Raw genomic sequence first — 27,090 nt, 5'->3', positions numbered from 1 at the left:
CAACGTTAAACATCCTTGCGGCCGATAGCGTACTTTTGACTCAATAACACCGCTGCTGTTACTACGCTCACATGGAGCAGAGAGGCTCTCCACAGCCCCACGCACACGGAGGCAAGAAGCCATTCAATTGCTCTGTGTGTGAGAAGTCCTTTTCACGGTCATCACATCTTAAGAGACACCAGAGAACACACACGGGCGAGAAGCCGTTCCTGTACCCTGTGTGTGGGAAGACATTTGCTCAGTCATCACATCTTCAAATTCATCAGAGAACACACACGGGCGAGAAGCCATTCCTGTGCCCTGTGTGTGGGAAGGCATTTGCAAAGTCATCAAATCTTCAAGACCATCAGAGAACACACACGGGTGATAAGCCATTCCTGTGCCCTGTGTGTGGGAAGGCATTTGCAAAGTCATCAAATCTTCAAGACCATCAGAGAACACACACGGGTGATAAGCCATTCCTGTGCCCTGTGTGTGGGAAGGCATTTGCACAGTCGTCAAATCTTAACACGCATCAGAAGGTCCACAATGATAGGAAACTGAAATCAAAAGCTGAAGTTCAAGGTGCTGCAATGAGTCCTGAAGAATTTTCCACCTTCGATCCCATGCAGTTGGATCCCGAGAGATGGCTGGATGTAATGGAGTGGCTCGACGATCAAACCGAGAGTCAGGGATGACTGAACACATATTAATGACGTGCACAATGGTGGTTTGTAATGTTATCGGATTACTTGCCGAAGTGGCGTGATGAGCAGTGGTTGTAATATGATTCAATTCCGGACAATATTGTAGTGTTTAAGTCTTCCTGTTGAGCTAAAGTTGGAATGCATCTTTAGTTAGATCTTTTCTCAACATTTTAAACGGGTTTTTTCAAGCATATAGCTTTTTTTGGTTGGTATTAATCGACTTTAGATAACCGATTGAAGGATGTACATTGATGACGCGTTCGTTGGATATATGGCCTTGACTTCAACATAAACGCACAGTGAACAAATGTGGTGAACTAATAAGGAAATAATGGGGAATGATTCTTTAGCGCGTTGGTATTCCTGGAACGGATATGGTTTGCATTGTATTGTAACTGTTTGAATATAGTACATAATACATTCGGTTCGAGTTTTGACTTAAAAATGATTGCAGATGAATAAAAACGTTTTTTTAACAAATGTGTGTCCGTTTATTTATTCATATCAACAACGTGTTTTAAGCGAGTTTCAGGTGAAGGATCTTCGTCACACATCTGCCCTTAACCGGCAGCATCTTGGCTGTCTCCCCATTAACATGTGTTCCTGGAGGGGAAAGGGCCCCATTATTTATCGATTCACAACGTTACGGTCACTAATCATCAAGTATACAGGGAATCCTGTACGCTAACACTTTGGTAGTATTAGAATTACACTGAGCTAGAATGTATGTTAAATGTAGATGCACATCGGGAGTCGTAAATGCGGCCTGGGTGGTACCAGATTTATAATCGCATCAAAATTATTACAATCGCACCATGGTCGTATTAGAATCAAGCTGCCCACTGTTGGTAGAATGTTCCATCTGAATGGCACCGAATATCACTATACAGTGTTGATATTGAGCGTGGAGCCTTCAAGCGCAACCTTGCGCATTTTGACCTGGTTCTCGACGCCCGTCCCGCGCCCATGGTAGATTCTTGTGCATTTCGGGGCGTCAAGGGTTCGCACCGAAGCCTTGAAGGATTAGGCAGGTCCCTGGCTTCTTTTGAAGAATTTGACCAGGCTCCAGGCACCGGTTGCCTTTGCACGTGGCGGAACCTTGAGGCACCCCGGGCCTCAAGCTATACATTATAACGCTATACAATAACATTATTAACTAGTGTTATAGATTAGAACAACCTACATTGAAGTGTGATATTCTAATCGCATTCGAATTATTCGAATCACTCCGTAATCCTCTTCGAATCACACTACAGTCGTAAGTATGTAACATGTATGTATGTAACATGTATGTATGTAATATTGGGTTTGTGCGATTATTTTATATATACATACTGAATATTGCTATTTCTCTGCATTCACTTTAAATCGAGGACAAAGTTTTCCATTTATTCAAAATAGGCGCACAATTACACACTGAGATGCACTTACATATTCATGCATGAAGCACAATGGGCACATTACCCTTCGGTATGTTAATATACACGCATATTGTACCTTCCAAAATTAATAATCGAATGCAAATATCCTGAAAGACAAAGGATTGGATCCTAGGGGGGGGGAGTTATAAGGCGGCTCAGAAGCAGAGCTCAATGCCATTTCGAGAGGGAACTTGATGAGGTTGGACGCTCGACTCGTCGCTCTGCTGATCGCCCTTCAATCGCGAGACAACGCAGCCTGGCGAGCACAATTGCTGTGTCGACAGTGAGGCGACTTTGCGTCGGGAGAGTTCGTGGCGACATCTTCAAACGGGTTCCAGACATCGATATACCGTGAATCTCCAAGTAAGTGTCTATTTTCGCGGATAAACTCTTAAACGTGTTCGTCGTCAAATTTGCGGGATTTTTTTGCGTCTCGGTTAGACGCGAGTGTCGTTCTTGTTTCAGCAGTTAACAAAATCCAAAACTCAACGTTAAACATCCTTGCGGCCGATAGCGTACTTTTGACTCAATAACACCGCTGCTGTTACTACGCTCACATGGAGCAGAGAGGCTCTCCACAGCCCCACGCACACGGAGGCAAGAAGCCATTCAATTGCTCTGTGTGTGAGAAGTCCTTTTCACGGTCATCACATCTTAAGAGACACCAGAGAACACACACGGGCGAGAAGCCGTTCCTGTACCCTGTGTGTGGGAAGACATTTGCTCAGTCATCACATCTTCAAATTCATCAGAGAACACACACGGGCGAGAAGCCATTCCTGTGCCCTGTGTGTGGGAAGGCATTTGCACACTCGTCATCTCTTCAAACTCATCAGAGAACACACACGGGCGAGAAGCCATTCCTGTGCCCTGTGTGTGGGAAGACATTTGCTCAGTCATCAAATCTTCAAGACCATCAGAGAACACACACGGGTGATAAGCCATTCATGTGCCCTGTGTGTGGGAAGGCATTTGCAAAGTCATCAAATCTTCAAGACCATCAGAGAACACACACGGGTGATAAGCCATTCCTGTGCCCTGTGTGTGGGAAGGCATTTGCACAGTCGTCAAATCTTAACACGCATCAGAAGGTCCACAATGATAGGAAACTGAAATCAAAAGCTGAAGTTCAAGGTGCTGCAATGAGTCCTGAAGAATTTTCCACCTTCGATCCCATGCAGTTGGATCCCGAGAGATGGCTGGATGTAATGGAGTGGCTCGACGATCAAACCGAGAGTCAGGGATGACTGAACACATATTAATGACGTGCACAATGGTGGTTTGTAATGTTATCGGATTACTTGCCGAAGTGGCGTGATGAGCAGTGGTTGTAATATAATTCAATTCCGGACAATATTGTAGTGTTTAAGTCTTCCTGTTGAGCTAAAGTTGGAATGCATCTTTAGTTAGATCTTTTCTCAACATTTTAAACGGGTTTTTTCAAGCATATAGCTTTTTTTGGTTGGTATTAATCGACTTTAGATAACCGATTGAAGGATGTACATTGATGACGCGTTCGTTGGATATATGGCCTTGACTTCAACATAAACGCACAGTGAACAAATGTGGTGAACTAATAAGGAAATAATGGGGAATGATTCTTTAGCGCGTTGGTATTCCTGGAACGGATATGGTTTGCATTGTATTGTAACTGTTTGAACATAGTACATAATACATTCGGTTCGAGTTTTGACTTAAAAATGATTGCAGATGAATAAAAACGTTTTTTTAACAAATGTGTGTCCGTTCATTTATTCATATCAACAACGTGTTTTAAGCGAGTTTCAGGTGAAGGATCTTCGTCACACATCTGCCCTTAACCGGCAGCATCTTGGCTGTCTCCCCATTAACATGTGTTCCTGGAGGGGAAAGGGCCCCATTATTTATCGATTCACAACGTTACGGTCACTAATCATCAAGTATACAGGGAATCCTGTACGCTAACACTTTGGTAGTATTAGAATTACACTGAGCTAGAATGTATGTTAAATATAGATGCACATCGGGAGTCGTAAATGCGGCCTGGGTGGTACCAGATTTATAATCGCATCAAAATTATTACAATCGCACCATGGTCGTATTAGAATCAAGCTGCCCACTGTTGGTAGAATGTTCCATCTGAATGGCACCGAATAGCACTATACAGTGTTGATATTGGGCGTGGAGCCTTCAAGCGCAACCTTGCGCATTTTGACCTGGTTCTCGACGCCCGTCCCGCGCCCATGGTAGAATCTTGTGCATTTCGGGGCGTCAAGGGTTCGCACCGAAGCCTTGAAGGATTAGGCAGGTCCCTGGCTTCTTTTGAAGAATTTGACCAGGCTCCAGGCACCGGTTGCCTTTGCACGTGGCGGAACCTTGAAGCACCCAGGGCCTCAAGCTATACATTATAAGGCTATACAATAACATTATTAACTAGTGTTATAGATTAGAACAACCTACATTGAAGTGTGATATTCTAATCGCATTCGAATTATTCGAATCACTTCGTAATCCTCTTCGAATCACACTACAGTCGTAAGTATGTAGCATGTATGTATGTAACATGTATGTATGTAATATTGGGTTTGTGCGATTATTTTATATATACATACTGAATATTGCTATTTCTCTGCATTCACTTTAAATCGAGGACAAAGTTTTCCATTTATTCAAAATAGGCGCACAATTACACACTGAGATGCACTTACATATTCATGCATGAAGCACAATGGGCACATTGCTCTTCGGTATGTTAATAGACATGCGGATTGTGCCTTCCAAAATTAACAATCGAATGCAAATATCCTGAAAGACAAAGGATTGGATCCTAGGGGGTGAGTTATAAGGCGGCTCAGAAGCAGAGCTCAGTGCCATTTCGAGAGGAAACTTGATGAGGTTGGACGCTCGACTCGTCGCTCTGCTGATCGCCCTTCAACCGCGAGACAACGCAGCCTGGCGAGCACAATTGCTGCGTCGACAGTTAGGCGACTTTGCGTCGAGAGAGTTCGTGGCGACATCTTCAGACGTGTTACAGACATCGATATACCGTGAATCTCCAAGTAAGTGTCTATTTTCGCGGATAAACTCTTAAACGTGTTCGTCGTCACATTTACGGGATTTTTTTGCGTCTCGGGTTAGACGCGAGTGTCGTTCTTGTTTTAGCAGTTAACAAAATCCAAAACTCAACGTTAAACATCCTTGCGGCCGATAGCGTACTTTTGACTCGATAACACCGCTGCTGTTACTACGCTCACATGGAGCAGATACGCTCTCCACAGCCCCACGCACACGGAGACAAGAAGCCATTCAATTGCTCTGTGTGTGGGAAGTCCTTTTCACGACCATCACATCTTCAGAGACACCAGAGAACACACACGGGCGAGAAGCCGTTCCTGTGTTCTGTGTGTGGGAAGACATTTGCTCAGTCATCACATCTTCAGATTCATCAGAGAACACACACGGGCGAGAAGCCATTCCTGTGCCCTGTGTGTGGGAAGACATTTGCAAAGTCATCACATCTTCAGAGTCACCAGAAAACACACACGGGCGAGAAGCCATTCCTGTGCTCTGTGTGTGGGGAGGCCTTTACACGGGCATCAACTCTTCAAACTCATCAGAGAACACACACGGGCGAGAAGCCGTTCCTGTGTTCTGTGTGTGGGAAGGCATTTTCACTTTCAGCAAACTGCCAACGCCATCAGAAAACACATACGGGCGAGAAGTCATTCCTGTGCCCTGTGTGTGGTAAGACATTTGCACACTCGTCAACTCTTCAGAACCATCAGAGAACACACACGGGCGAGACGCCATTCCTGTGCCCTGTGTGTGGGAAGGCATTTGCACGGTCATCAACCATGAACAGGCATCAGAAGGTTCACAATGATAGGAAACTGAAATCAAAAGTTGAAATTCAAGGTGCTGCAATGAATTCTGAAGAAGATTCCACCTTCGATCCCATGCAGTTGGATCCCGAGAGATGGCTGGATGTAATGGAGTGGCTCGACGATCAAACCGAGAGTCAGGGATGACTGAAATATAATGTTGCATGCGGTTATACCTTTTAAGCCGTATCGAGTACTTTTGTGTGTAATTTTGACCATTTTAGTTTTACAGTTTTTGTGAGAGTTTATTGACGTGCCCAGTGGTGGTTTGTAATGTTATCGGATTACTTGCCGAAGTGGTGTGATGAGCACTGGTCGTTAAGTGTTTCTGTTGAGCTAAAGTTGGAATGCGTCTGTAGGTACATCTTTACTCAACATTTTAAACGGTTTTTTTTCAAGTATATAGCTTTTTTTGATTGGTATTAATCGACTTTAGATAGCCGGTTTTCAGGATGTACATTGATGACGCGTTCGTTGGATATATGGCCTTGACTTCAACATAGACGCACAGTAAACACATGTGGTGAACTAATAAGGAAATCATGGGGAATGAAACTTTAACGCTTTGGTATTCCTGGAACGGAAATGGTTTGCATTGTACTGGAAATGTGTGAACATAGGACATAATAAATATTCCCTTCGAGTTTTGACGTAAAAATGATTGCAGATGAATAAAAACGTATTTTTAACAAATGTTTGTCCGGTCTTTATTTTATAATGTTCCTAGCAAAAACATGTTAAGCGAGTTTCAGGTGGAGGATCTCCGTCACACAAGTGTGCCCTTAACCGGCAGCATCTTGGCTGTCTACCCGATTAACACGTGTTCCTTGAGGGGAAAGGTCCCCGTAGTTAATCGTTCATCAACGTAACAGTCCCTAATCCCGAAGTATGTCGTGGATAAACTGTACACTATAACATGTATACTGTAATAATATAAACGATAACACTAAATTATAAACTAGTGTTTATAATTGTAAACGGAGGTAAGGTATTATAATCTGATTAGAACCATTAGATTATGAATCGTTACAATTATTATAACAATCACAAATTGTGACTGAGAAATTCCCACAAGCAACACACCACGCTCACGTGACGAATTATTAAACAAACTGCAACACTCAAGGTGACAGAACTCAACAAAAAAACGCCGCAATAAAAAGAACAACATCAATGGACAAATCCTAAAAACAGACAACACACGCACGTTAGTAGCTGTTAGAAGAAGACAACACCTAGCACCTTCAACTATACACATTATATAACCAACTCGTAAATGGGGCGGTATATGACAGCCTTCGCTGCTGTCGACGGGGCCAAGCAGCGAGTGTTTAACTCCATTGTTTCAGAATCCGTGTCATCACCCGGTCACAGCGCTTTACCCAAACTACATCTCCCCAACAGGGCAGCCTTCCCTATGCTGTGTATTTTAGCAGTTATTTACGAATGCACTTGAAGATGACAATTCGTCTAGAAAAGGCAGTCGACTTGTTCTACCAACACGATTTCAAATTTCTATCCGAAAGAAGTATGAGTTCATTCATGAGTAGTATTCACTAAGCCCCGATGGCACTAACCTACACACAGTTATGATTAAACAAAGTAAACATTAGTCGCTCATCCCAGCTCAGACATGATCATAGCAATTATTTACAAATCCCGGTCGGGTCCCACGAGAACAGGGCACGTCCACAAACTCTCAAATTGTAAACTCACATTGTATACCCTAACATTATAAACTCTAACAATATAACCTTCAAACTATGAGCTATACATTGTAACGCTTTAAAATAACACTACAAACTAGTGTTATAGTAAACTATAATGTTGTGAACTCTAACAATATAAGCTAAGAGCGATACATTATAACGCTATAAAATACTATCATAAACTAGTGTTACAATGATATTCGAATCTCATTTGATATTCTTAGCTTCACACCGTGGTTCTCTAAGAATCACACTATGCTCGTGAGTATGTAACATGTCTGTATGTCATATGTCTGTATGTAAAATGTATGTATGTAATACGGACGTGCGAACCAAGGGTGGAATATGTGAAATGGAAGGTGCAGGATCAGGATGGGATTAAAATTATTTGAATAACACTTTGGTGGGATTAGGATCAAGCTGTCCACTATTGGATTAATTTTCCATCTCAATGGCATCAAATAGCAATTTTCAGTGTGAATGTTAAATATTCGCACAAACCCAATATTAGCCCGTGAAATAATGAATCGTTACTATTGTAATGACTCCGGACTCACACTGCAGACGGTTCTTTTATTTAGCCATTAACGCGGCTTAGGACCCTGGCGTCACGATATAGCAACTACGACGAGACGGCAACCAGCCTCGACACGAATCCCTGCCAACACAGCCCCGAACCTCGTTCCTCCCCCTCTCTTATTCTCGGCGTGAACCTCCGCCCACACATGGTCCCGCCTTCCCTTCTCGAACTCTATCATGTTGTCACCACTTGTCCCTTAGTTGATGCACTGTCTTTGCATCACCCACCTCTATGACCTCTACCTGACCCCGCCATGGGCGGAGCAACTTGGGGGACATACCCGTTGGCACCTGGAGGCAATACAACCATGCCCTGTCCCCCACTGCCCATGGAAGCACGTGTTCCCGCCGCCCCGTGTTATTTTCATTAGCGGATTGCGCTCTGGTGGGGAAAGGTCCTCGTTATGAATCGTGTCGCAACATTCAGGTCCAGAATACCGAAGTATACCGGGAATCACCTGTACTTAAAACATGTAAACTGATAACACTATAAACAATAACACTAAACATTAAACGACAAAAACACCTACCAACTGGTTTTATAATTTATACCACCATAAACGGAGGAACGGTATTTTAATTTCATTAGAAGTATTATAATGGAACTCTACACATGATGGTTAATTGTCCGTTCAATCGAACCGACGGTCGGATATGTGAACTGTGGGGGGTCGAGGGTAAGAATCGCATTCAAATTTTAGAATGACAATTTGGTCGTATTAGCAAATTACTGTACTTGAATGTGTGTTATGTACAAATGCAAATTGTTAGTCGTAAATGCGAGGGAGGGGTTAAGAGGTGCACGCTTAATCCAGTGTTAACATTTATTTTAGCATCATATTTAAGGACACTGTTGTTGATAAGAATTCGTCTGGACATGGCACGTGCCTTGTTCTACTCCATCAACCAAAATTAGTACAATGTCGGTCATACAAGAGTGTGATTTCATTCATGAGTAGTATTCACACAGCCCCGATGACACTAACCTACCTAAAGTTATGGTTAAACAAAGAAATTTTGAGTGACTTAATTCTCAGCTCAGACATGATCATCGCAATCATTTCCAAAGACGTGTGGGGCCCTGCGAGAGCAGGTCCCGACTACAAACAGCTGGGCGGCAGAATCGGAAGTAGCTGCGTCGCCCTCGAAATGTGATGTTGCTGCTGTTGTTGTCGCTGCTGTTGTTGCTGCTGTTGTTGCTTCTGTTGCTGTGATATACGCAGGGAGGTGGTGTTCCGTGATGGGATGACGCCTTTGATAAAACGCCTCTGATCAAACTCACCCGATTGACGCCCTTGATCGTCGCATTTGATCAACTCTGATATTGTAGACTCTCACATGTTAGGCTCTATCATAGTGAAACATAATATTATAACCTATGAACTACAACCTATCCATTGTAACGCTGTAAAAGAATATTACCTATTGGGTTTCACTCCCTCGTGGAGAAGGCCGCTTACTTCCTTTTCTAAAGTTACATGCTAATTTCTCTGCATTCACTTTAAATCGAGGACGAAGTTTTTCCATTTATTCAAAATAAGCGCACAATTACACACTGAGATGCACTTACATATTCATGCATGAAGCACAATTGGCACATTACGCTTCGGTATGTTAATAGACATGCGGATTGTGCCTTCCAAAATTAACAATCGAATGCAAATATCCTGAAAGACAAAGGATTGGATCCTAGCGGGAGTTATAAGGCAGCTCAGAAGCAGAGCTCAATGCCATTTCGAGAGGGAACTTGATAAGGTTGGACGCTCGACTCGTCGCTCTGCTGATCGACCTTCAACCGCGAAACAACGCAGCCTGGCGAGCACAATTGCTGTGTCGACAGTTACGCGACTTTGCGTCGGGAGAGTTCGTGGCGACATCTCCATATACCGTGAATCTCAAAGTAAGTGTCTATTTTCGCGGATAAACTCTTAAACGTGTCGTCACATTTACGGGATTTTTTGCCTCTCGGGTTAGACGCGAGTGTCGTTCTTATTTTAGCAGTTAACAAAATCCAAAACTCAACGCTAAACATCCTTGCGGCCGATAGTGTACTTTTGACTCTATGACACAGCTGCTGTTACTACGCTCACATGGAGCAGATACGCTCTCCACAGCCCCACGCACACGGAGACAAGAAGCCATTCAATTGCTCTGTGTGTGGGAAGTCCTTTTCACGACCATCACATCTTCAGAGACACCAGAGAACACACACGGGCGAGAAGCTGTTCCTGTGCCCTGTGTGTGGGAAAACATTTGCACTGTCATCACATTTTCAGAGTCATCAGAGAACACACACGGGCGAGAAGCCGTTCCTGTGCTCTGTGTGTAGGAAGGCATTTGCACACTCGTCAACTCTTCAAGACCATCAGAGAAGACACACGGGCGAGAAGCCGTTCCTGTGCGCTGTGTGTGGGAAGGCATTTGCAAAGTCATCACATCTTCAGAGTCATCAGAGAACACACACGGGCGAGAAGCTATTCCTGTGTTCTGTGTGTGGGAAGACATTTGCACACTCGTCAACTCTTCAAAACCATAAGAGAACACACACGGGCGAGAAGCCATTCCTGTGTTCTGTGTGTGGGATAGCATTTGCACAGTCATCAACTCTTCAGATTCATCAGAGAACACACACGGGCGAAAAACCATTCCTGTGCTCTGTGTGTGGGAAGGCATTTTCACAGTCGTCAACTCTTAAAAGGCATCAGAAGGTCCACAATGATAGGAAACTGAAATCAAAAGCTGAAATTCAAGGTGCTGCAATGAGTCCTGAAGAAGTTTCCACCTTCGATCCCATGCAGTTGGATCCCGAGAGATGGCTTGAATGGAGTGGCTCGAGAGTCAACCAGATACCTCGGGGTGACTGAGAAAATATTATGTCATGTGGTTATACCTATTAAGCCGTATCGAGTACTTTTGTGTGTAATTTTGACCATTTTAGTTTTACGGTATTTGTGAGAGTTTAATGACGTGCCCAATGGTGGTTTGTAATGTTATCGGATTACTTGCCGAAGTGGTGTGAAGAGCACTGGTTGTGAGAGGGTTCAATTGTAGTCGTTATGTGTTCCTGTTGAGCTAAAGTTGGAATGCGTCTGTAGGTAAAAAGCTATACACTTTTTTATCAAGTGTATAGCTTTTTTTATTGGTATTAATCGATTTCAGGATGTACATTAAAGACGCTTTCGTTGGATATATGGCCTTGACTTCAACATAAACGCACAGTGAACAAATGTGGTGAACTAATAAGGAAATCATGGGGAATGATACTTTAACGCTTTGGTATTCCTGGAACGGAAATGGTTTGCATTGTACTGGAAATGTGTGAACATAGGACATAATAAATATTCCATTCGAGTTTTGACGTAAAAATGATTGCAGATGAATAAAAACGTATTATTAACTCATGTTTGTCCGTTCTTTATTTTATAATGTTCCTAGCAAAAACATTTTAAGATTATTTCAGGAGGAGGATCTCCATCACACAAGTGTGCCCTTAACCGGCAGCATCTTGGCTGTCTACCCGATTAACACGTGTTCCTTGAGGGGAAAGGTCCCCGTAGTTAATCGTTTCTCAACCTACCAGTCCTTAATCCCGAAGTATGCCGGGGATACACTGTACTCTATAACATGTAAACTGTAACACTATAAACGATAATACTAAACAAAAAACGACTATAAACTAGTGTTTTAATTTAGAACGATCTAAACGGAGGTAAGGTATTAGAATCTCATTGTAAGCAGTAGAATCACAGTGTGGTCTTATTAGAATAGCACTTTGCTCATATGTATGTATAGTGTACGTGCAAGGATCGGATTAAAATCATTACAATTACACTAAGGTCGTTATAGAATCACGATTTTCACTTCTGGATAAATGTTCCATCTCAATGGTATCGAAGAGCAATAGACAGTTTTATATTAATAAATTAACGCACAAACACATTATAAGCCCATGAGCTTATGAATCGTTACAATTATTATAACAATCACAAATTGTAACAAAGCGAAATTCCCACTAAGCAAAACATCACGCTCACGTGGCGGATTATTTAACAAACTGCAACACTAAAGTGGCAGAACTCAACAAGAAATGCGCACGACAACAAGTTCAACAACAATGGACAAATCCTAAAAACAGACCACACGCACGTTAGTAGCTGTTAGAAGAAGACAACACCTAGCACGTTCAACTTTACACATTATACAGCCCCAAATATCCAACTCGAAAATTAGGCGGTATATGACACCATTTGAACTTCCTACTTTCGTTCTCGATTAATGAAGATATTCTTGGCAAATACTATCGCTTTCGCTTGTGATGTGCCTCCTAATTATGGCCTCGGTTCCAAAAACCAACAAAATAAATACGAATTCCTCCATTATTCCAAGCTGCACAATTCAGGGTTGTGGACCGCTTTGAATGCTTCAATTTAATCACAGTAAATGCGTCAGACCACATCAGGACACTCAACTTCGAGCATCTTTGAAGCAACGAGATGAGATGGCTAAGAACTGCAAGCTTTTTCTAGTGTAATAACAGCCATAGAGGGTTCACGTGGGGATTGGCTTGCCGGTCCTGCTTTGTAGCCAATAAGGGGTGACCCAGGGAGCATGGCCTCGGCGTGATCGCGGCGTGTTAGCAGGGGTCATTGGCCTGGCCAATCGGGGCCTCAGCTAATGGGGAGCCGGATCAGAGGCGTGGTCCCGGGATTGACAGGGAACCATCGGGAACGGTCAACGCTGTCTATAGATGATTGGCTGGGGGGTACCACGTGACGAAGGGATTAAGAGAGAGGGAGAGAGGACAGTCGTGAGCAGACTTGGGGACGACAAGAGCAAGAGTCACGCGCGTACGGGGCTCTGGGTGCCACGTGCGCGGTGGGGACTTTGCGAGAAGTCTGCCCTCTCTCCGTTGTCTGCCAGCAACGGGGAGTGTGTGTAAAGTGTAACTGTGGAAGTTGAAAATAAAAAGGACTGATTCCGGAAGCCGTCTCAAGGAGGTTTATTACACTAGTGTTAACAATATTTTAGCAATATGGGTAAGTACAATATATGTACTAAGAATTCGTCAACATAGCAGGTGTCTTGTTCTCCGTAATCAACCAAAATTATGACAAATTCTATCATAAATGAGTGTGAGCTAATTATTCAGTAGTAGTCGCTAATCTCCGTCACACAAGTCTGCCCTTAACGAGCAGCATCTTGGCTGTCTCCCCATTAACATGTTCCTAGAGGCGAATGGCCCCGTTATAAATCTTTCGCTGCATTCTGGTCCCTAATCCCGAAGTATACTGGAGATCCACTGTACTATATAACATGTCAACTGTACCATTATAAACGATAACACTAAACATTAAACTACTATAAACTGGTTTAATAATGTATTACACCATTAACGGAGGTACGGTATTAAAATCTCATTAGAAGTATTTGAATAGCACTCTGCTCATAAATATGTATAGTTTATGTTCAATCGAACAGGTTTTTGGGGTTAAATTGCGTAAGTAAAAAATATATTTTGTTAAACCCGCCTCAACCCGATACATCAAAATAGTAAGGATTGTCACTTAAACAGAACATGACAATTCGTTACTAAAGCATGTTTATTCAGGTCACTATTCTTCAATTAGGATTACCGTTGGCACGGCTATTTTAGTACACACAGTCGACAGGAAGTACAAGGACAATGGGTTCACTTAATTCGCATGCCTAATGTACGTTGATTACCATATAAAAAACCCAAACGGCAATGGGTACCCATAGCCATATATATATATGTATCCATTAACACCCCCCCTTCCCCACTTCGCGCAAGAAGAGCACACACGTTTTGTCATCACATCTACCTCTCTATTTACGGAACGAAACAGGAGGACGTCTCCACAAAACTGGCCGTCGCCTAATGAAGATTGTTGTAATTACTGGCGAAACGTCGTACTCAGATTGTGTATGTTGTGGCTTGGCTCTCAAACACACCATTGTGCTGGACGTGACAACCCTTACTAATTAGGTGTGTTGGGTGGTGGCGGGCTTAACGACGCATTTTCATATTTAGGCAATTTATGGATACGGTATTCACATCTCATTAGAAGTATTATATTCGCACTTTGCTCATATGTATGTAAAGTGTTCGTTCAATCGAACCGGGGATCGGATATGCGAATTGTGGGAGGTGCAGGGTAAGAATCGCATTAAAATTCCTAGAATAACAATAGTATTAGCATTTTACTGTGCTTGAATGTATGTTATGTGCAAATGCAATCATTTGTCGTAAATGCGAGGCAGTTGTTAAGAGGTGCACGTTGAATCCAGTGTTAACGTTAATTTTAGCATTATATTTAAGGACACTATTGTTTATAATCATTCGCCTGGACATGGCACGTGCCTGGTTCTACTCGATCAACCAAAATTAGTACAATGTCGGTCATAAAGGAGTGCGAGTTCATTAATGAGTAGTATTCGCCTAGCCCCTATGACACTAACCCACACACAGTTATGGTGAGACAAAGTAAACTTTATTCGCTCAAACCTCAGCTCAGACATGATCATAGCAATCATTTACAAAGACGTGTGGGGTCCTGCCGGGCAGCAGAAAAATCAGAATCAGAAGTAGCTGCATTGCCCTCGAAATGTGATGTTGCTGCTGTTGTCGTTGCTGATATCGTTGTTGCTGCTGTAGTTGCTTTATTTGCTGTTATATACGCAGGGATGTGGTGTTCCGTGATGGGATAATGCCTTTGATCAAAAACTATGATCAATCGCACCCGATTGACGCCCTTGATCGGCGCATTTGATCAACTAAGACATTGTAAACTCTCACATGTGAAACTCAAACATGTAATATTATATATCATGCTCTCATGCCCTTTGTATTGCACCCGTTGGGTTGCACTCCCTCGTCGAGGAGGCCGCTCTCCTCCTTTTCTACGGTTACATGCTTATTTCTTACATTAACATCATGCTAATCTCTCACACTGTGGTCGTACGTATGGTAAGTAAATATGCGAACCAGGGGTAGGATGTGCAGGATTAGAATCGAATTACAATTATTCGAATCCCGCTAGTCGTATTAGAATCACACTGTCCACTGAATGTGTCGAATCAATGTAATTTTTTTAAAACTAGAATGTCGTTGTCCATGTGGGGAGATGGAGCGCAGTGGATCGTATCGTCTAAGCTGCTTTTCGGAATCCGTGTGATCACCCAGTCACATCGCCTAACTCCAGTCAAAGCGCCTTACCCAAACTACATCTCCCCAACAAGGCAGCCTTCCCGCTGCTGTGTATTGTGTTTATGGGATAACAGAGGTGTGTATTATCCCATACGCCTTGCCCAAAACGACTGATTGTCCGCTTAACACCCTAGCCCATAAACCACTATTGGTGACAGTGTTGTTTGAGAGCAGCTATTAAAGTCGCTGCGGCAAACTTGGTGGTGGCTGGCAAAACCATGCCTCGCTGTTTGTCTCCGGAGTGCTGCATTCACTTGAATCCCATTTATTCAAAATAAGCGCACAATTACACACTGAGATGCACTTACATATTCATGCATGAAGCACAATGGGCACATTACCCTTCGGTATGTTAATAGACATGCGGATTGTGCCTTCCAAAATTAACAATAGAATGCAAATATCCTGAAAGACAAAGGATTGGATCCTAGGGGGGGGGGGAGTTATAAGGCGGCTCAGAAGCAGAGCTCAATGCCATTTCGAGAGGGAACTTGATGAGGTTGGACGCTCGACTCGTCGCTCTGCTGATCGCCCTTCAACCGCGAGACAACGCAGCCTGGCGAGCACAATTGCTGTGTCGACAGTTAGGCGACTTTGCGTCGGGAGAGTTCGTGGCGACATCTTCAGACGGGTTACAGACATCGATATACCGTGAATCTCCAAGTAAGTGTTAAATTAGCGGGATTTTTTTGCGTCTCGGTTAGACGCGAGTGTCGTTCTTGTTTCAGCAGTTAACAAAATCCAAAACTCAACGCTAAACATCCTTGCGGCCGATAGCGTACTTTTGACTCGATAACACCGCTGCTGGGAATCCGTTCACATGGAGCAGAGAGGCTCTCCACAGCCTCACGTACACGGAGGCAAGAAGCCATTCCTGTGCCCTGTGTGTGGGAAGAAATTTGCAAACTCATCACATCTTCAGATTCATCAGAGAGCACACACGGGCGAGACGCCATTCCTGTGCTCTGTGTGTGGGAAGGCATTTGCACAGTCATCACATCTTCAGATTCATCAGAGAGCACACACGGGCGAGAAGCCATTCCTGTGCTCTGTATGTGGGAAGGCATTTGCACACTCGTCAACTCTTCAAGACCATCAGAGAACACACACGGGCGAGAAGCCATTCCTGTGCCCTGTGTGTGGGAAGGCATTTGCACAGTCGTCAAATCTTAACACGCATCAGAAGGTCCACCATGATAGGAAACTGAAATCAAAAGCTGAAGTTCAAGGTGCTGCATTGAGTCCTGAAAAATTTTCCACCCTCCATCCCATGCAGTTGGATCCCGAGAGATGGCTGGATGTAATGGAGTGGCTCGACGATCAAACCGAGAGTCAGGGATGACTGAAATATAATGTTGCATGCGGTTATACCTATTAAGCTGTTTTGAGTACTTTTGTGTGTAATTTTGACCATTTTAGTTTTACAGTTTTTGTGATAGTTTAATGACGTGCACAGTGGTGGTTTGTAATATTATCGGATTTCTAGCCGAAGTGGTGTGATGAGCACTGGTTGTGAGAGGGTTCAATTGTAGTCGTTAAGCTAAATTTGGGATGCGTCCAGTTACATCTTTACTCAACATTTTAAACGCATTTTCTTCAAGTATATGGCTTTTTTTGGTTGGTATTAATCGACTTTAGATAACCGATTCCAGGATGTACATTGATGACGCGTTCGTCATCAATGTACATTGACCGTCACAGCCAGATTAGCTGTATCAAGTGATACTTGATACAGCTAATCTGGCTGTGACGGTCCCACCTGATGACTGTATCAAGTGATACTTGATACAGCTAATGTGGCTGTGACGGTCCCACCTGATGACGGAGACTTGTGTTGCCTCCGAAACGTCGTGATTTTTGTTTTTATTTTATTTTACTTTCTACGTGACTTTACCGAAAAAACCTAAGAAGATACTAAGAGGATGCAATGAAATATGTCAATGGGAGAGTGGCGGTCGGAGACTTGCAGCGGAGCAAAGACACCATTCCCTTTGGAAAATACAATATACATAGTCAATGCCAGTGAGTTATTCAATGACATCTAGCAGTGAAAATCGTGATTGTAATATAACCATGTTGTAATTGAAATATGTTTTATACAGCTAATCTGGCTGTAATTGAAATATGTTTTGATACAGCTAATCTGGCTGTGACGGTCCCACCTGATGACGGAGACTTGTGTTGCCTCCGAAACGTCGTGATTTTTGTTTTTATTTGATTTTACTTTCTACGTGACTTTACCGAAAAAACCTAAGAAGATGATTCCTTGCAGTCACGAAAGCTTCAAATCTAGAATCCTCTTAGTATCTTTCACGCGACGGTCAATGGTATAGTGTATAGCAGATTGTATAAATAGTATAAAATTGTAATGTTTAATACAATGTATAACGTAATATACAATATCGTAATTGTATAGTGAATATACAGCAGTGTGGTATACAGTAGGGTGGGTAGAATAATACTGAGGGTAATATTATATCTTCTTGGCTCTTTCGGTAAAGTCACGTAAGAACCAAGAAGATGAATCCCTGCAGTCACGAACGCTTTAAATCGGTAATATTATAGTCGAAGGTATAGAGTGGTGTATAGTAATACAGTATGTAATTTAATGTTGGGTTTGTCTATGGTAGCATATAGTACGGGTAGACCCGTGTGATGTAAGAGAAAAAAGTTTAGCTGGAAGCATATTCTATTTTTTGCGACATAGAATTGTAATGTATTACTTACTGTTAGTAGCTCAGCTTATTGGAGAGTATATTTAGTATACTGATGATACTATGTAGTTTATAATTTAGTTTTTTACGTGGTTGTTTATTAACTGCAGCTACATACTATTAACATTCCTTCTCTTTGTTAATGCTACCCCCATTCCCTCCCTTTGATGCTGCTGGTCCTGCATAATGCACGGGCATGATATGACTTTGAAACCCCCCGTCCACCTCCTACGCATTTCCCATAAATATGCTAAATTCCTATTGATATGCAAATTATTTTGTCAAGGCGCTCTTCTTCCCACCTCCCCCCCTCCAACCCAGCTTAAATGTACGCTCCAAGCTTGGTGGTGTTTCATTCTTCACCTGAAGACGGCTGCTTGCGTTGGGACCGAAACGTCGTGGGAATTATTTTATTATGTTTTATTTTATTATTGTATTACTTCCCTTATCTGTGACTTTACCGAAAGAACCAAGAAGATGAATCGCATTCAAATTTTAGAATAACAATATGGTCGTATTAGCATTTTACTGTGCTTGAATGTATGTTATGTGCACATGCAAATCGTTAGTAGTAAATGCGAGGGAGGGGTTAAGAGGTGCACGTTAAATCTAGTGTTAACATTTATTTTAGCATCACATTTAAGGACACTGTTGTTGATAATAACTCGTCTGGACATGGCACGTGCCTTGTTCTACTCGATCAACCAAAATTAGTACAATGTCAGTCATACAGGAGTGTGATTTCATTCATGAGTAGTATTCACACAGCCCCGATGACACTAACCTACCTAAAGTTATGGTTAAACAAAGTAATCTTGAGGTACTTAATTCTCAGCTCAGACCTCATCATCGCAATCATTTCCAAAGACGTGTGGGGTCCTGCGAGAGCAGGTCCCGACTACAAACAGCTGGGCAGCAGAATCGGAAGTAGCTGCGTCGCCCTCGAAATGTGAGGTTGCTGCTGTTGTTGTCGCTGCTGTTGTTGCTGCTGTAGTTGCTTCTGTTTCTGTAATAAACGCAGGGAGGTGGTGTTCCGTGATGGGATGACGCCTTTGATTAAATCCTCTGATCAAACTCACCCGATTGAGGCCCTTGATCGTCGCATTTAATCAACTCTGATATTGTATACTCTCACATGTTAAGCTCTATCATAGTGAAACATAATACTGTATTATAACCTATGAACTACAACCTATCCATTGTAACGCTGTAAAAGAATATTACCTATTGGGTTTCACTCCCTCGTCGAGAAGGCCGCTCTCTTCCGTTTCTAAAGTTACATGCTAATTTCTCTGCATTCACTTTAAATCGAGGACAATGTTTTTCCATTTATTCAAAATAAGCGCACAATTACACACTGAGATGTACTTACATATTCATGCATGAAGCACAATGGGCACATTACCCTTCGGTATGTTAATAGCCATGCGGATTGTGCCTTCAAAAATTAACAATCGAATGCAAATATCCTGAAAGACAAAGGATTGGATCCTAGGGGGGAAGTTATAAGGCGGCTCAGAAGCAGAGCTCAATGCCATTTCGAGAGGGAACTTGATGAGGTTGGACGCTCGACTCGTCGCTCTGCTGATCGCCCTTCAACCGATAGACAACGCAGCCTGGCGAGCACAATTGCTGTGTCGACAGTTAGGTGACTTTGCGTCGGGAGAGTTCGTGGCGACATCTTCAGACGGGTACCGTGAATCTCCAAGTAAGTGTCTATTTTCGCGGATAAACTCTTAAACTTGTTCGTCGTCAAATAAGCGGGATTTGTTTCGGTTAGACGCGAGTGACGTTCTTGTTTTAGCAGTTAACAAAATCCAAAACTCAACGCTAAACATCCTTGCAGCCGATAACGTACTTTTGACTCTGCTGCTGTTACTACGCTCACATGGAGCAGAGACGCTCTCCACAGCCCCACGCACACGGGGGCAAGAAGCCATTCAATTGCTCTGTGTGTGGTAAGTCCTTTTCACGGCCATCACATCTTCAGAGCCACCAGAGAACACATACGGGCGAGAAGCCATTCCTGTGCCCTGTGTGTGGGAAGACATTTGCAAAGTCATCACATCTTCAGAGTCACCAGAGAACACACACGGGCGAGAAGCCATTCCTGTGCCCTGTGTGTGGTAAGACATTTGCAAAGTCATCACATCTTCAGAGTCACCAGAGAACACACACGGGCGAGAAGCCGTTCCTGTGTTCTGTGTGTGGGAAGGCATTTGCAAAGTCATCACATCTTCAGAGTCACCAGAGAACACACACGGGCGAGAAGCTGTTCCTGTGTTCTGTGTGTGGGAAGGCATTTGCAAAGTCATCACATCTTCAGAGTCACCAGAGAACGCACACGGGCGAGAAGCCGTTCCTGTGCTCTGTATGTGGGAAGGCATTTGCACACTCGTCAAATCTTAACACGCATCAGAAGGTCCACAATGATAAGAAACTGAAATCAAAAGCTGAAGTTCAAGGTGCTGCAATGAGTCCTGAAAAATGTTCCACCTTCGATCCCATGCAGTTGGATCCCGAGAGATGGATGGATGTAATGGAGTGGCTCGACGATCAAACCGAGAGTCAGGGATGAATGAACAAATATTACGTCAGGTAATATTTGTTAGTTTTACCGTTTTTGTGAGAGTTTAATGACGTGCACAATGTTGGTTTGTAATGTTATCGGATTACTTGCCGAAGTGGCGTGATGAGCAGTGGTTGTGATATTATTCAATTCCGGACAATATTGTAGTGTTTAAGTCTTCCTGTTGAGCTAAAGTTGGAATGCATCTTTAGTTAGATCTTTTCTCAACATTTTTAACGGGTTTTTTTCAAGCATATAGCTTTTTTTGGTTGGTATTAATCGACTTTAGATAACCGATTTAAGGATGTACATTGATGACGCGTTCGTTGGATATATGGCCTTGACTTCAACATAGATGTACAGTGAACAAATGTGGTGAACTAATAATGAAATAATGGGGAATGATACTTTAACGCTTTGGTATTCCTGGAACGGATATGGTTTGCGTTGTATTGTAACTGTTTGAACATAGGACATAATACATTCGGTTCGAGTTTTGACTTAAAAATGATTGCAGATGAATAAAAACGTTTTTTAACAAATGTGTGTCCGTTTATTTATTCATATCAACAACGTGTTTTAAGCGAGTTTCAGGTGGAGGATCTTCGTCACACATCTGCCCTTAACCGGCAGCATCCTGGCTGTCTCCCCATTAACACGTGTTCCTGGAGGGAAAAGGGCCCCATTGTTAATCGTTCATCAACGTACCAGTCCCTAATCCCTAAGTATGTCGGGGATAAACTGTACTTTATAGCATGTAAACTGTAATACTAAAAACGATAACACTAAACATTAAACGATTATAAACCAGTGTTTAATTTATAACCATATAAACGGAGGTAAGGTATTATAATACCATTAGAATCACAGCGTGGTCGTATAAGAATCACGCACAAACCCATTATAAACTCATGAGATTATGAATCGTTACAATTATTATAACAATCACAAATTGTGACAAAGCGAAATTCCCACATGCAAAACACCACGCTCACGTGACGAATTCTTAAACAAACTGCAACACTCAAGTGACAGAACTCAACAAATAAACGCCGCAATAAAAAAAAACATCAATGCACACATCCTAAAAACAGACAACACACGCACGTTCGTAGCTGTTAGAAGAAGACAACACCTAGCACCTTCAACTATACACATTATACAGCCCCAAAGAGCAAACTCGTAAATGGGGCGGTATATGACAGCCTTCGCTGCTGTCGACGGGGCCAAGCAGCGAGTGTTTAACTCCATTGTTTGAGAATCCGTGTCATCACCCGGCCACAGTGCCTTAGCCAAACTACATCTCCCAAACAAGGCATATGCTTCGATTTAAAGCTTTCGTGACTGCAGGGATTCATCTTCTTGGTTCTTTCGGTAAAGTCACGTAGAAGGGAAGTAATAAAATAATAAAAATAAAACATAATAAAACACTCAGTGGGCTCACATGACATTGACTTCTCCAAGACGGAGGTTCTCTGCAAGCCATCTGGCTATCATGAGAGATTCGTTCATGAGGCGATCCACATATACAAACACAGAGACAATTTTAACCGAGAAGATGGATTCAGGCTTAGCAATCATTGGAAGGACGTAATAAACCATTTCGATACACATTAGGGTGAGTTGAATAATACATAGTGTTATATTAAAATGTATAAAGTATAGGGTGGTTTACAGCAACACAGTTTATAATTTAATGTTGGGTTTATCTATGGCAGTATATAGTACTGTATATGCTAAGAGAATAAAGTTTAGATGGAAGTATATTATATACTTCTTACGACGTAGAATTGTAATTTATTATTTGTTGTTAGTAACTCAGCTTATTGTAGAGTATAGTAAGTATCAGTTTATATTTTAGTTTTTTATGTAGTTTTTTACTTTGGTTTTCTACATGGTTGTTTGGTAAATGCAGCTACATATCATTAACATTCCTTTCCTTTATTAACGCTGTTCCTTGCGCCCCCCCGTGGTGCTGTTGATCCTGCATAATGCATGGGCATAATGGGACTTTGAAACCCCTCCGCCCACCTCCTACGCATTGCCCATTGGTATGCTAAATTCCTCTTCATATGCACATTCTTTTGTTAAGGCGCTCCTCCTCGCTACACCTATATAAGCTCCTAGCTTGATAATGTCTCATTCTTCGCCTGAGGACGGCTGCTTGCGTTGTGGCCGAAACGTTCGTGAGAATTGTTTTATTATGTTTTATTTTTATTATTTTATTACTTCCCTTCTACGTGACTTTACCGAAAGAACCAAGAAGAAGGCATATGCTGTGTATTTTAGCAGTATATTTACGGACGCACTTAAAGATAACAATTCGTCTAGAAAAGGCAGGCGACTTGTTCTACCAACACTATTTCAAATTTCTATCCAAAAGAAGTATGAGTTCATTCATGAGTAGTATTCACTAAGCCCCGATTGCACTAACCTACACACAGTTATGATTAATCAAAGTAAACATTAGTCGCTCATCCCAGCTCAAACATGATCATACCAATTATTTCCAAATCCGTGTCGGGTCCCACGAGAATAGGGCACGTCCACAAACTCTCAAATTGTAAACTCACATTGCATACTCTAACATTATAACCTCTAAGAATATAACCTTTAAACTATGAGCTATACATTTCAACGCTTTAAAATAACACTACAAACTAGTGTCATAGTAAACTATAATGTTGTGAACTCGTATTACAGATTAGAACACCGTACATTGAATTGTGATATTCGAATCTCATTCGAATTCTTAGCTTCACACTCGTGAGTATGTAACATGTATGTAATATGCATGAATGTAATGTCTGTATGTAACATGTATGCATGTAATATGGACGTGCGAACCAAGGGTGGGATATGTGAAACGGAAGGTGCAGGATCAGGATGGGATTAAAATTATTTGAATAACACTTTGGTGGTATTAATATCAAGCTGTCCACTAATGGATGAATGTTCCATCTAAATGGAATCAAATAACAATATTCAGTATGAATATGTAAAATAATCGCACAAACCCAATATTAGCCCGTGAAATAATGAATCATTACAATTGCAATGACTCCGGACTCACACTGCAGAGGGTTATTTTATTTAGCCTTTAACGCGGTTTCAGACTCCAGGCGTCACGATATAGCAACGACGACGACGAGACAGCAACCAGCCAAAACAGCCCCAAACCTCGTTCCTCCCCCTCTCTCATTCTCGGCGTGAACCTCCGCCCACACTTGGTCTCGCCTTTCCTTCTCGAACTCTCTCTTTCTTGTCCCTTAGTTGATGCACTGTCTTTAGATCACCCACCTCTATGACCTCTACCTGACCCCGCCATGGGCGGAGCAACTTGGGGGACATACAGATATGTATGTAAATTATCTGTTCAATCGAACCGGGGGTCGGATATGTGAACTGTGGGGGGGGGGGTACAGGGCAAGAATCGCATTCAATTTTTAGAATAACAATATGGTCGTATTAGCATTTTAATGGACTTTAATATATGTTACGTGCAAATGCAAATCGTTAGTCGTAAATGCGAGGGAGGGGTTAAGAGGTGCACGTTAAATCCAGCGTTAACATTTATTTTAGCATCATATTTAAGGACACTGTTGTTGATAAGAATTCGTCTGGACATGGCACGTGCCTTGTTCTACTAGATCAACCAAAATTAGTACAACATTAGTACAATGTCGGTTATTCAGGAGTGTGATTTCATTCATGAGTAGTATTCACAGAGCCCCGATGACACTAACCTACCTAAAGTTATGGTTAAACAAAGTAATCTTGAGTGACTTAATTCTCAGCTCAGACATGATCATCGCAATCATTTCCAAAGACGTGTGGGGTCCTGCAAGAGCAGGTCCCGACTACAAACAGCTTGGCAGCAGAATCGGAAGTAGCTGCGCCGCCCTCGAAATGTGATGTTGCTGCTGTTGTTGTCGCTGCTGTTGTTGCTGCTGTAGTTGCTTCTGTTGCTGTTATATACGCAGGGAGGTGGTGTTCCGTGATGGGATGACGCCTTTGATCAAAGACTGATCAAACTTAACCAATTGACGCCCTTGATCGTCGCATTTGATCAACTCTGATATTGTAGACTCTCACATCTTAAGCGCTATCATAGTGAAACATAATATTATAACCTATGAACTACAACCTATCCATTGTAACGCTGTAAAAGAATATTACCCATTGGGTTTCACTCCCTCGTCGAGAAGGCCGCTCTCTTCCTTTTCTAAAGTTACATGCTAATTTCTCTGCATTCACTTTAAATCGAGGACAATGTTTTTCCATTTATTCAAAATAAGCGCACAATTACACACTGAGATGCACTTACATATTCATGCATGAAGCACAATGGGCACATTACAATTCGGTATGTTAATAGACATGCGGATTGTACCTTCCAAAATGAACAATCGAATGCAAATATCCTGAAAGACAAAGGATACGGATCCTAGGGGGGGGGGGGGTTATAAGGCGGCTCAGAAGCAGAGCTCGATGCCATTTCCAGAGGGAACTTGATGAGGTTGGACGCTCGACTCGTTGCTCTGCTGATCGCCCTTCAACCGCCAGACAACGCAGCCTGGAGAGCACAATTGCTGTGTCGACAGTTAGGCGACTTTGCGTCGGGAGAGTTCGTGGCGACATCTTCAGACGGGTTCCAGGCATCGATATACCGTGAATCTCCTAGTAAGTGTCTATTTTCGTGGATAAACTCTTAAACGTGTTCGTCGTCAAATTAGCGGGAATTTTTTGCGTCTCGGTTAGACGCGAGTGTCGTTCTTGTTTTAGCAGTTAACAAAATCCAAAACTCAACGCTAAACACTTTAAATCGAGGCCGATTGCGTACTTTTGACTCGATAACACCGCTGCTGTTACTACGCTCACATGGAGCAGAGACGCTCTCCACAGCCCCACGTACACGGAGGCGAGAAGCCATTCAATTGTTCTGTGTGTGGGATGGCATTTTCAGAGTCATCAAAACTGAACAGGCATCAGAAAACACACACGGGCGAAAAGCCATTCCTGTGCCCTGTGTGTGGGAAAGCATTTGCACAGTCATCAACTCTTCAAACTCATAAGAGAACACACACGGGCGAGAAGCCATTCCTGTGCCCTCTGTGTGGGAAGACATTTGCACACTCATCACATCTTCAGAGTCACCAGAGAACACAAACGGGCGAGAAGCCATTCCTATGCCCTGTGTGTGGGAAGGCATTTGCACACTCGTCAACTCTTCAAGACCATCAGAGAACACACACGGGCGAGAAGCCATTCCTGTGCCCTGTGTGTGGGAAGGCATTTGCACACTCGTCAACTCTTCAAGACCATCAGAGAACACACACGGGCGAGAAGCCATTCCTGTGCCCTGTGTGTGGGAAGGCATTTTCACACTCGTCAACTCTTCAAAACCATCAGAGAACACACACTGGTGAGAAGCCATTCCCGTGCTCTGTGTGTGGGAAGGCATTTGCACGGTCATCAACCATGAACAAGCATCAGAAGGTCCACAATGATAGGAAACTGAAATCAAAAGCTGAAATTCAAGGTGCTGCAATGAGTCCTGAAGAAGTTTCCACCTTCCATCCCATGCAGTTGGATCCCGAGAGATGGCTGGATGTAATGGAGTGGCTCGAGAGTCAACCAGAGAGCTCGGGGTGACTGAAAAAATATTATGTCATGTGGTTATACCTATTAAGCCGTATCGAGTACTTTTGTGTGTAATTTTGACCATTTTAGTTTTATAGTTTTTTTGAGAGTTTAATGACGTGCACAGTGGTGGTTTGTAATGTTATCGGAATACTTGCCGAAGTGGTGTGATGAGCACTGGTTGTGAGAGGGTTCAATTGTAGTCGTTAAGTGTTCCTGTTGAGCTAAAGTTGGAATGCGTCTGGAGGTATATCTTTACTCAACATTTTAAAGTTTTTTTCAAGTATATAGCTTTTTTTGGTTGGTATTAATCGACTTCAGATATACGATTTAAGGATTTACATTGATGACGCGTTCGTTGGATATATGGCCTTGACTTCAACATAGACGCACAGTGAACCAATGTGGTGAACTAATAAGGAAATCATGGGGAATGATACTTTAACGCTTTGGTATTCCTGGAACGGAAATGGTTTGCATTGTACTGGAAATGTGTGAACATAGGACATAATAAATATTCCCTTCGAGTTTTGACGTAAAAATGATTGCAGATGAATAAAAACGTATTTTTAACAAATGTTTGTCCGTTCTTTATTTTATAATGTTCCTAGCAAAAACATGTTAAGCGAGTTTCAGGTGGAGGATCTCCGTCACACAAGTGTGCCCTTAACCGGCAGCATC

The 27,090-nt window shown here is 42.6% G+C and overlaps 2 protein-coding genes across 2 annotated transcripts in view; one reads left to right on the top strand and one right to left on the bottom strand.

Moving 5' to 3' along the window:
- Positions 1-27,090, bottom strand: part of LOC144953348 (uncharacterized) — a gene marked incomplete at its 3' end in the record, with an annotated part of 172,854 nt that overhangs the window by 73,405 nt on the left and 72,359 nt on the right. The window lies entirely within an intron of this gene.
- Positions 1-27,090, top strand: part of LOC144953335 (uncharacterized) — an 89,871-nt gene that overhangs the window by 21,006 nt on the left and 41,775 nt on the right. The window contains exons 6-11 of the mRNA XM_078883897.1: positions 2,713-3,234; positions 5,386-5,958; positions 10,448-10,963; positions 16,328-16,630; positions 20,161-20,609; positions 25,752-26,265. Coding sequence (XP_078740023.1) covers positions 2,713-3,234; positions 5,386-5,958; positions 10,448-10,963; positions 16,328-16,630; positions 20,161-20,609; positions 25,752-26,265 — 2,877 coding nt within the window. The remainder of the gene's footprint in view (positions 1-2,712; positions 3,235-5,385; positions 5,959-10,447; positions 10,964-16,327; positions 16,631-20,160; positions 20,610-25,751; positions 26,266-27,090) is intronic.

The sequence above is a fragment of the Lampetra fluviatilis genome, chromosome 74 (assembly GCF_964198595.1).
Source record: "Lampetra fluviatilis chromosome 74, kcLamFluv1.1, whole genome shotgun sequence".
In the NCBI taxonomy this organism is placed as follows: Eukaryota; Metazoa; Chordata; class Hyperoartia; order Petromyzontiformes; family Petromyzontidae; genus Lampetra; species Lampetra fluviatilis.
The sequence above is the reverse complement of the archived record's forward strand: the minus strand, read 5'-3'. Positions and strand labels throughout refer to the sequence as shown.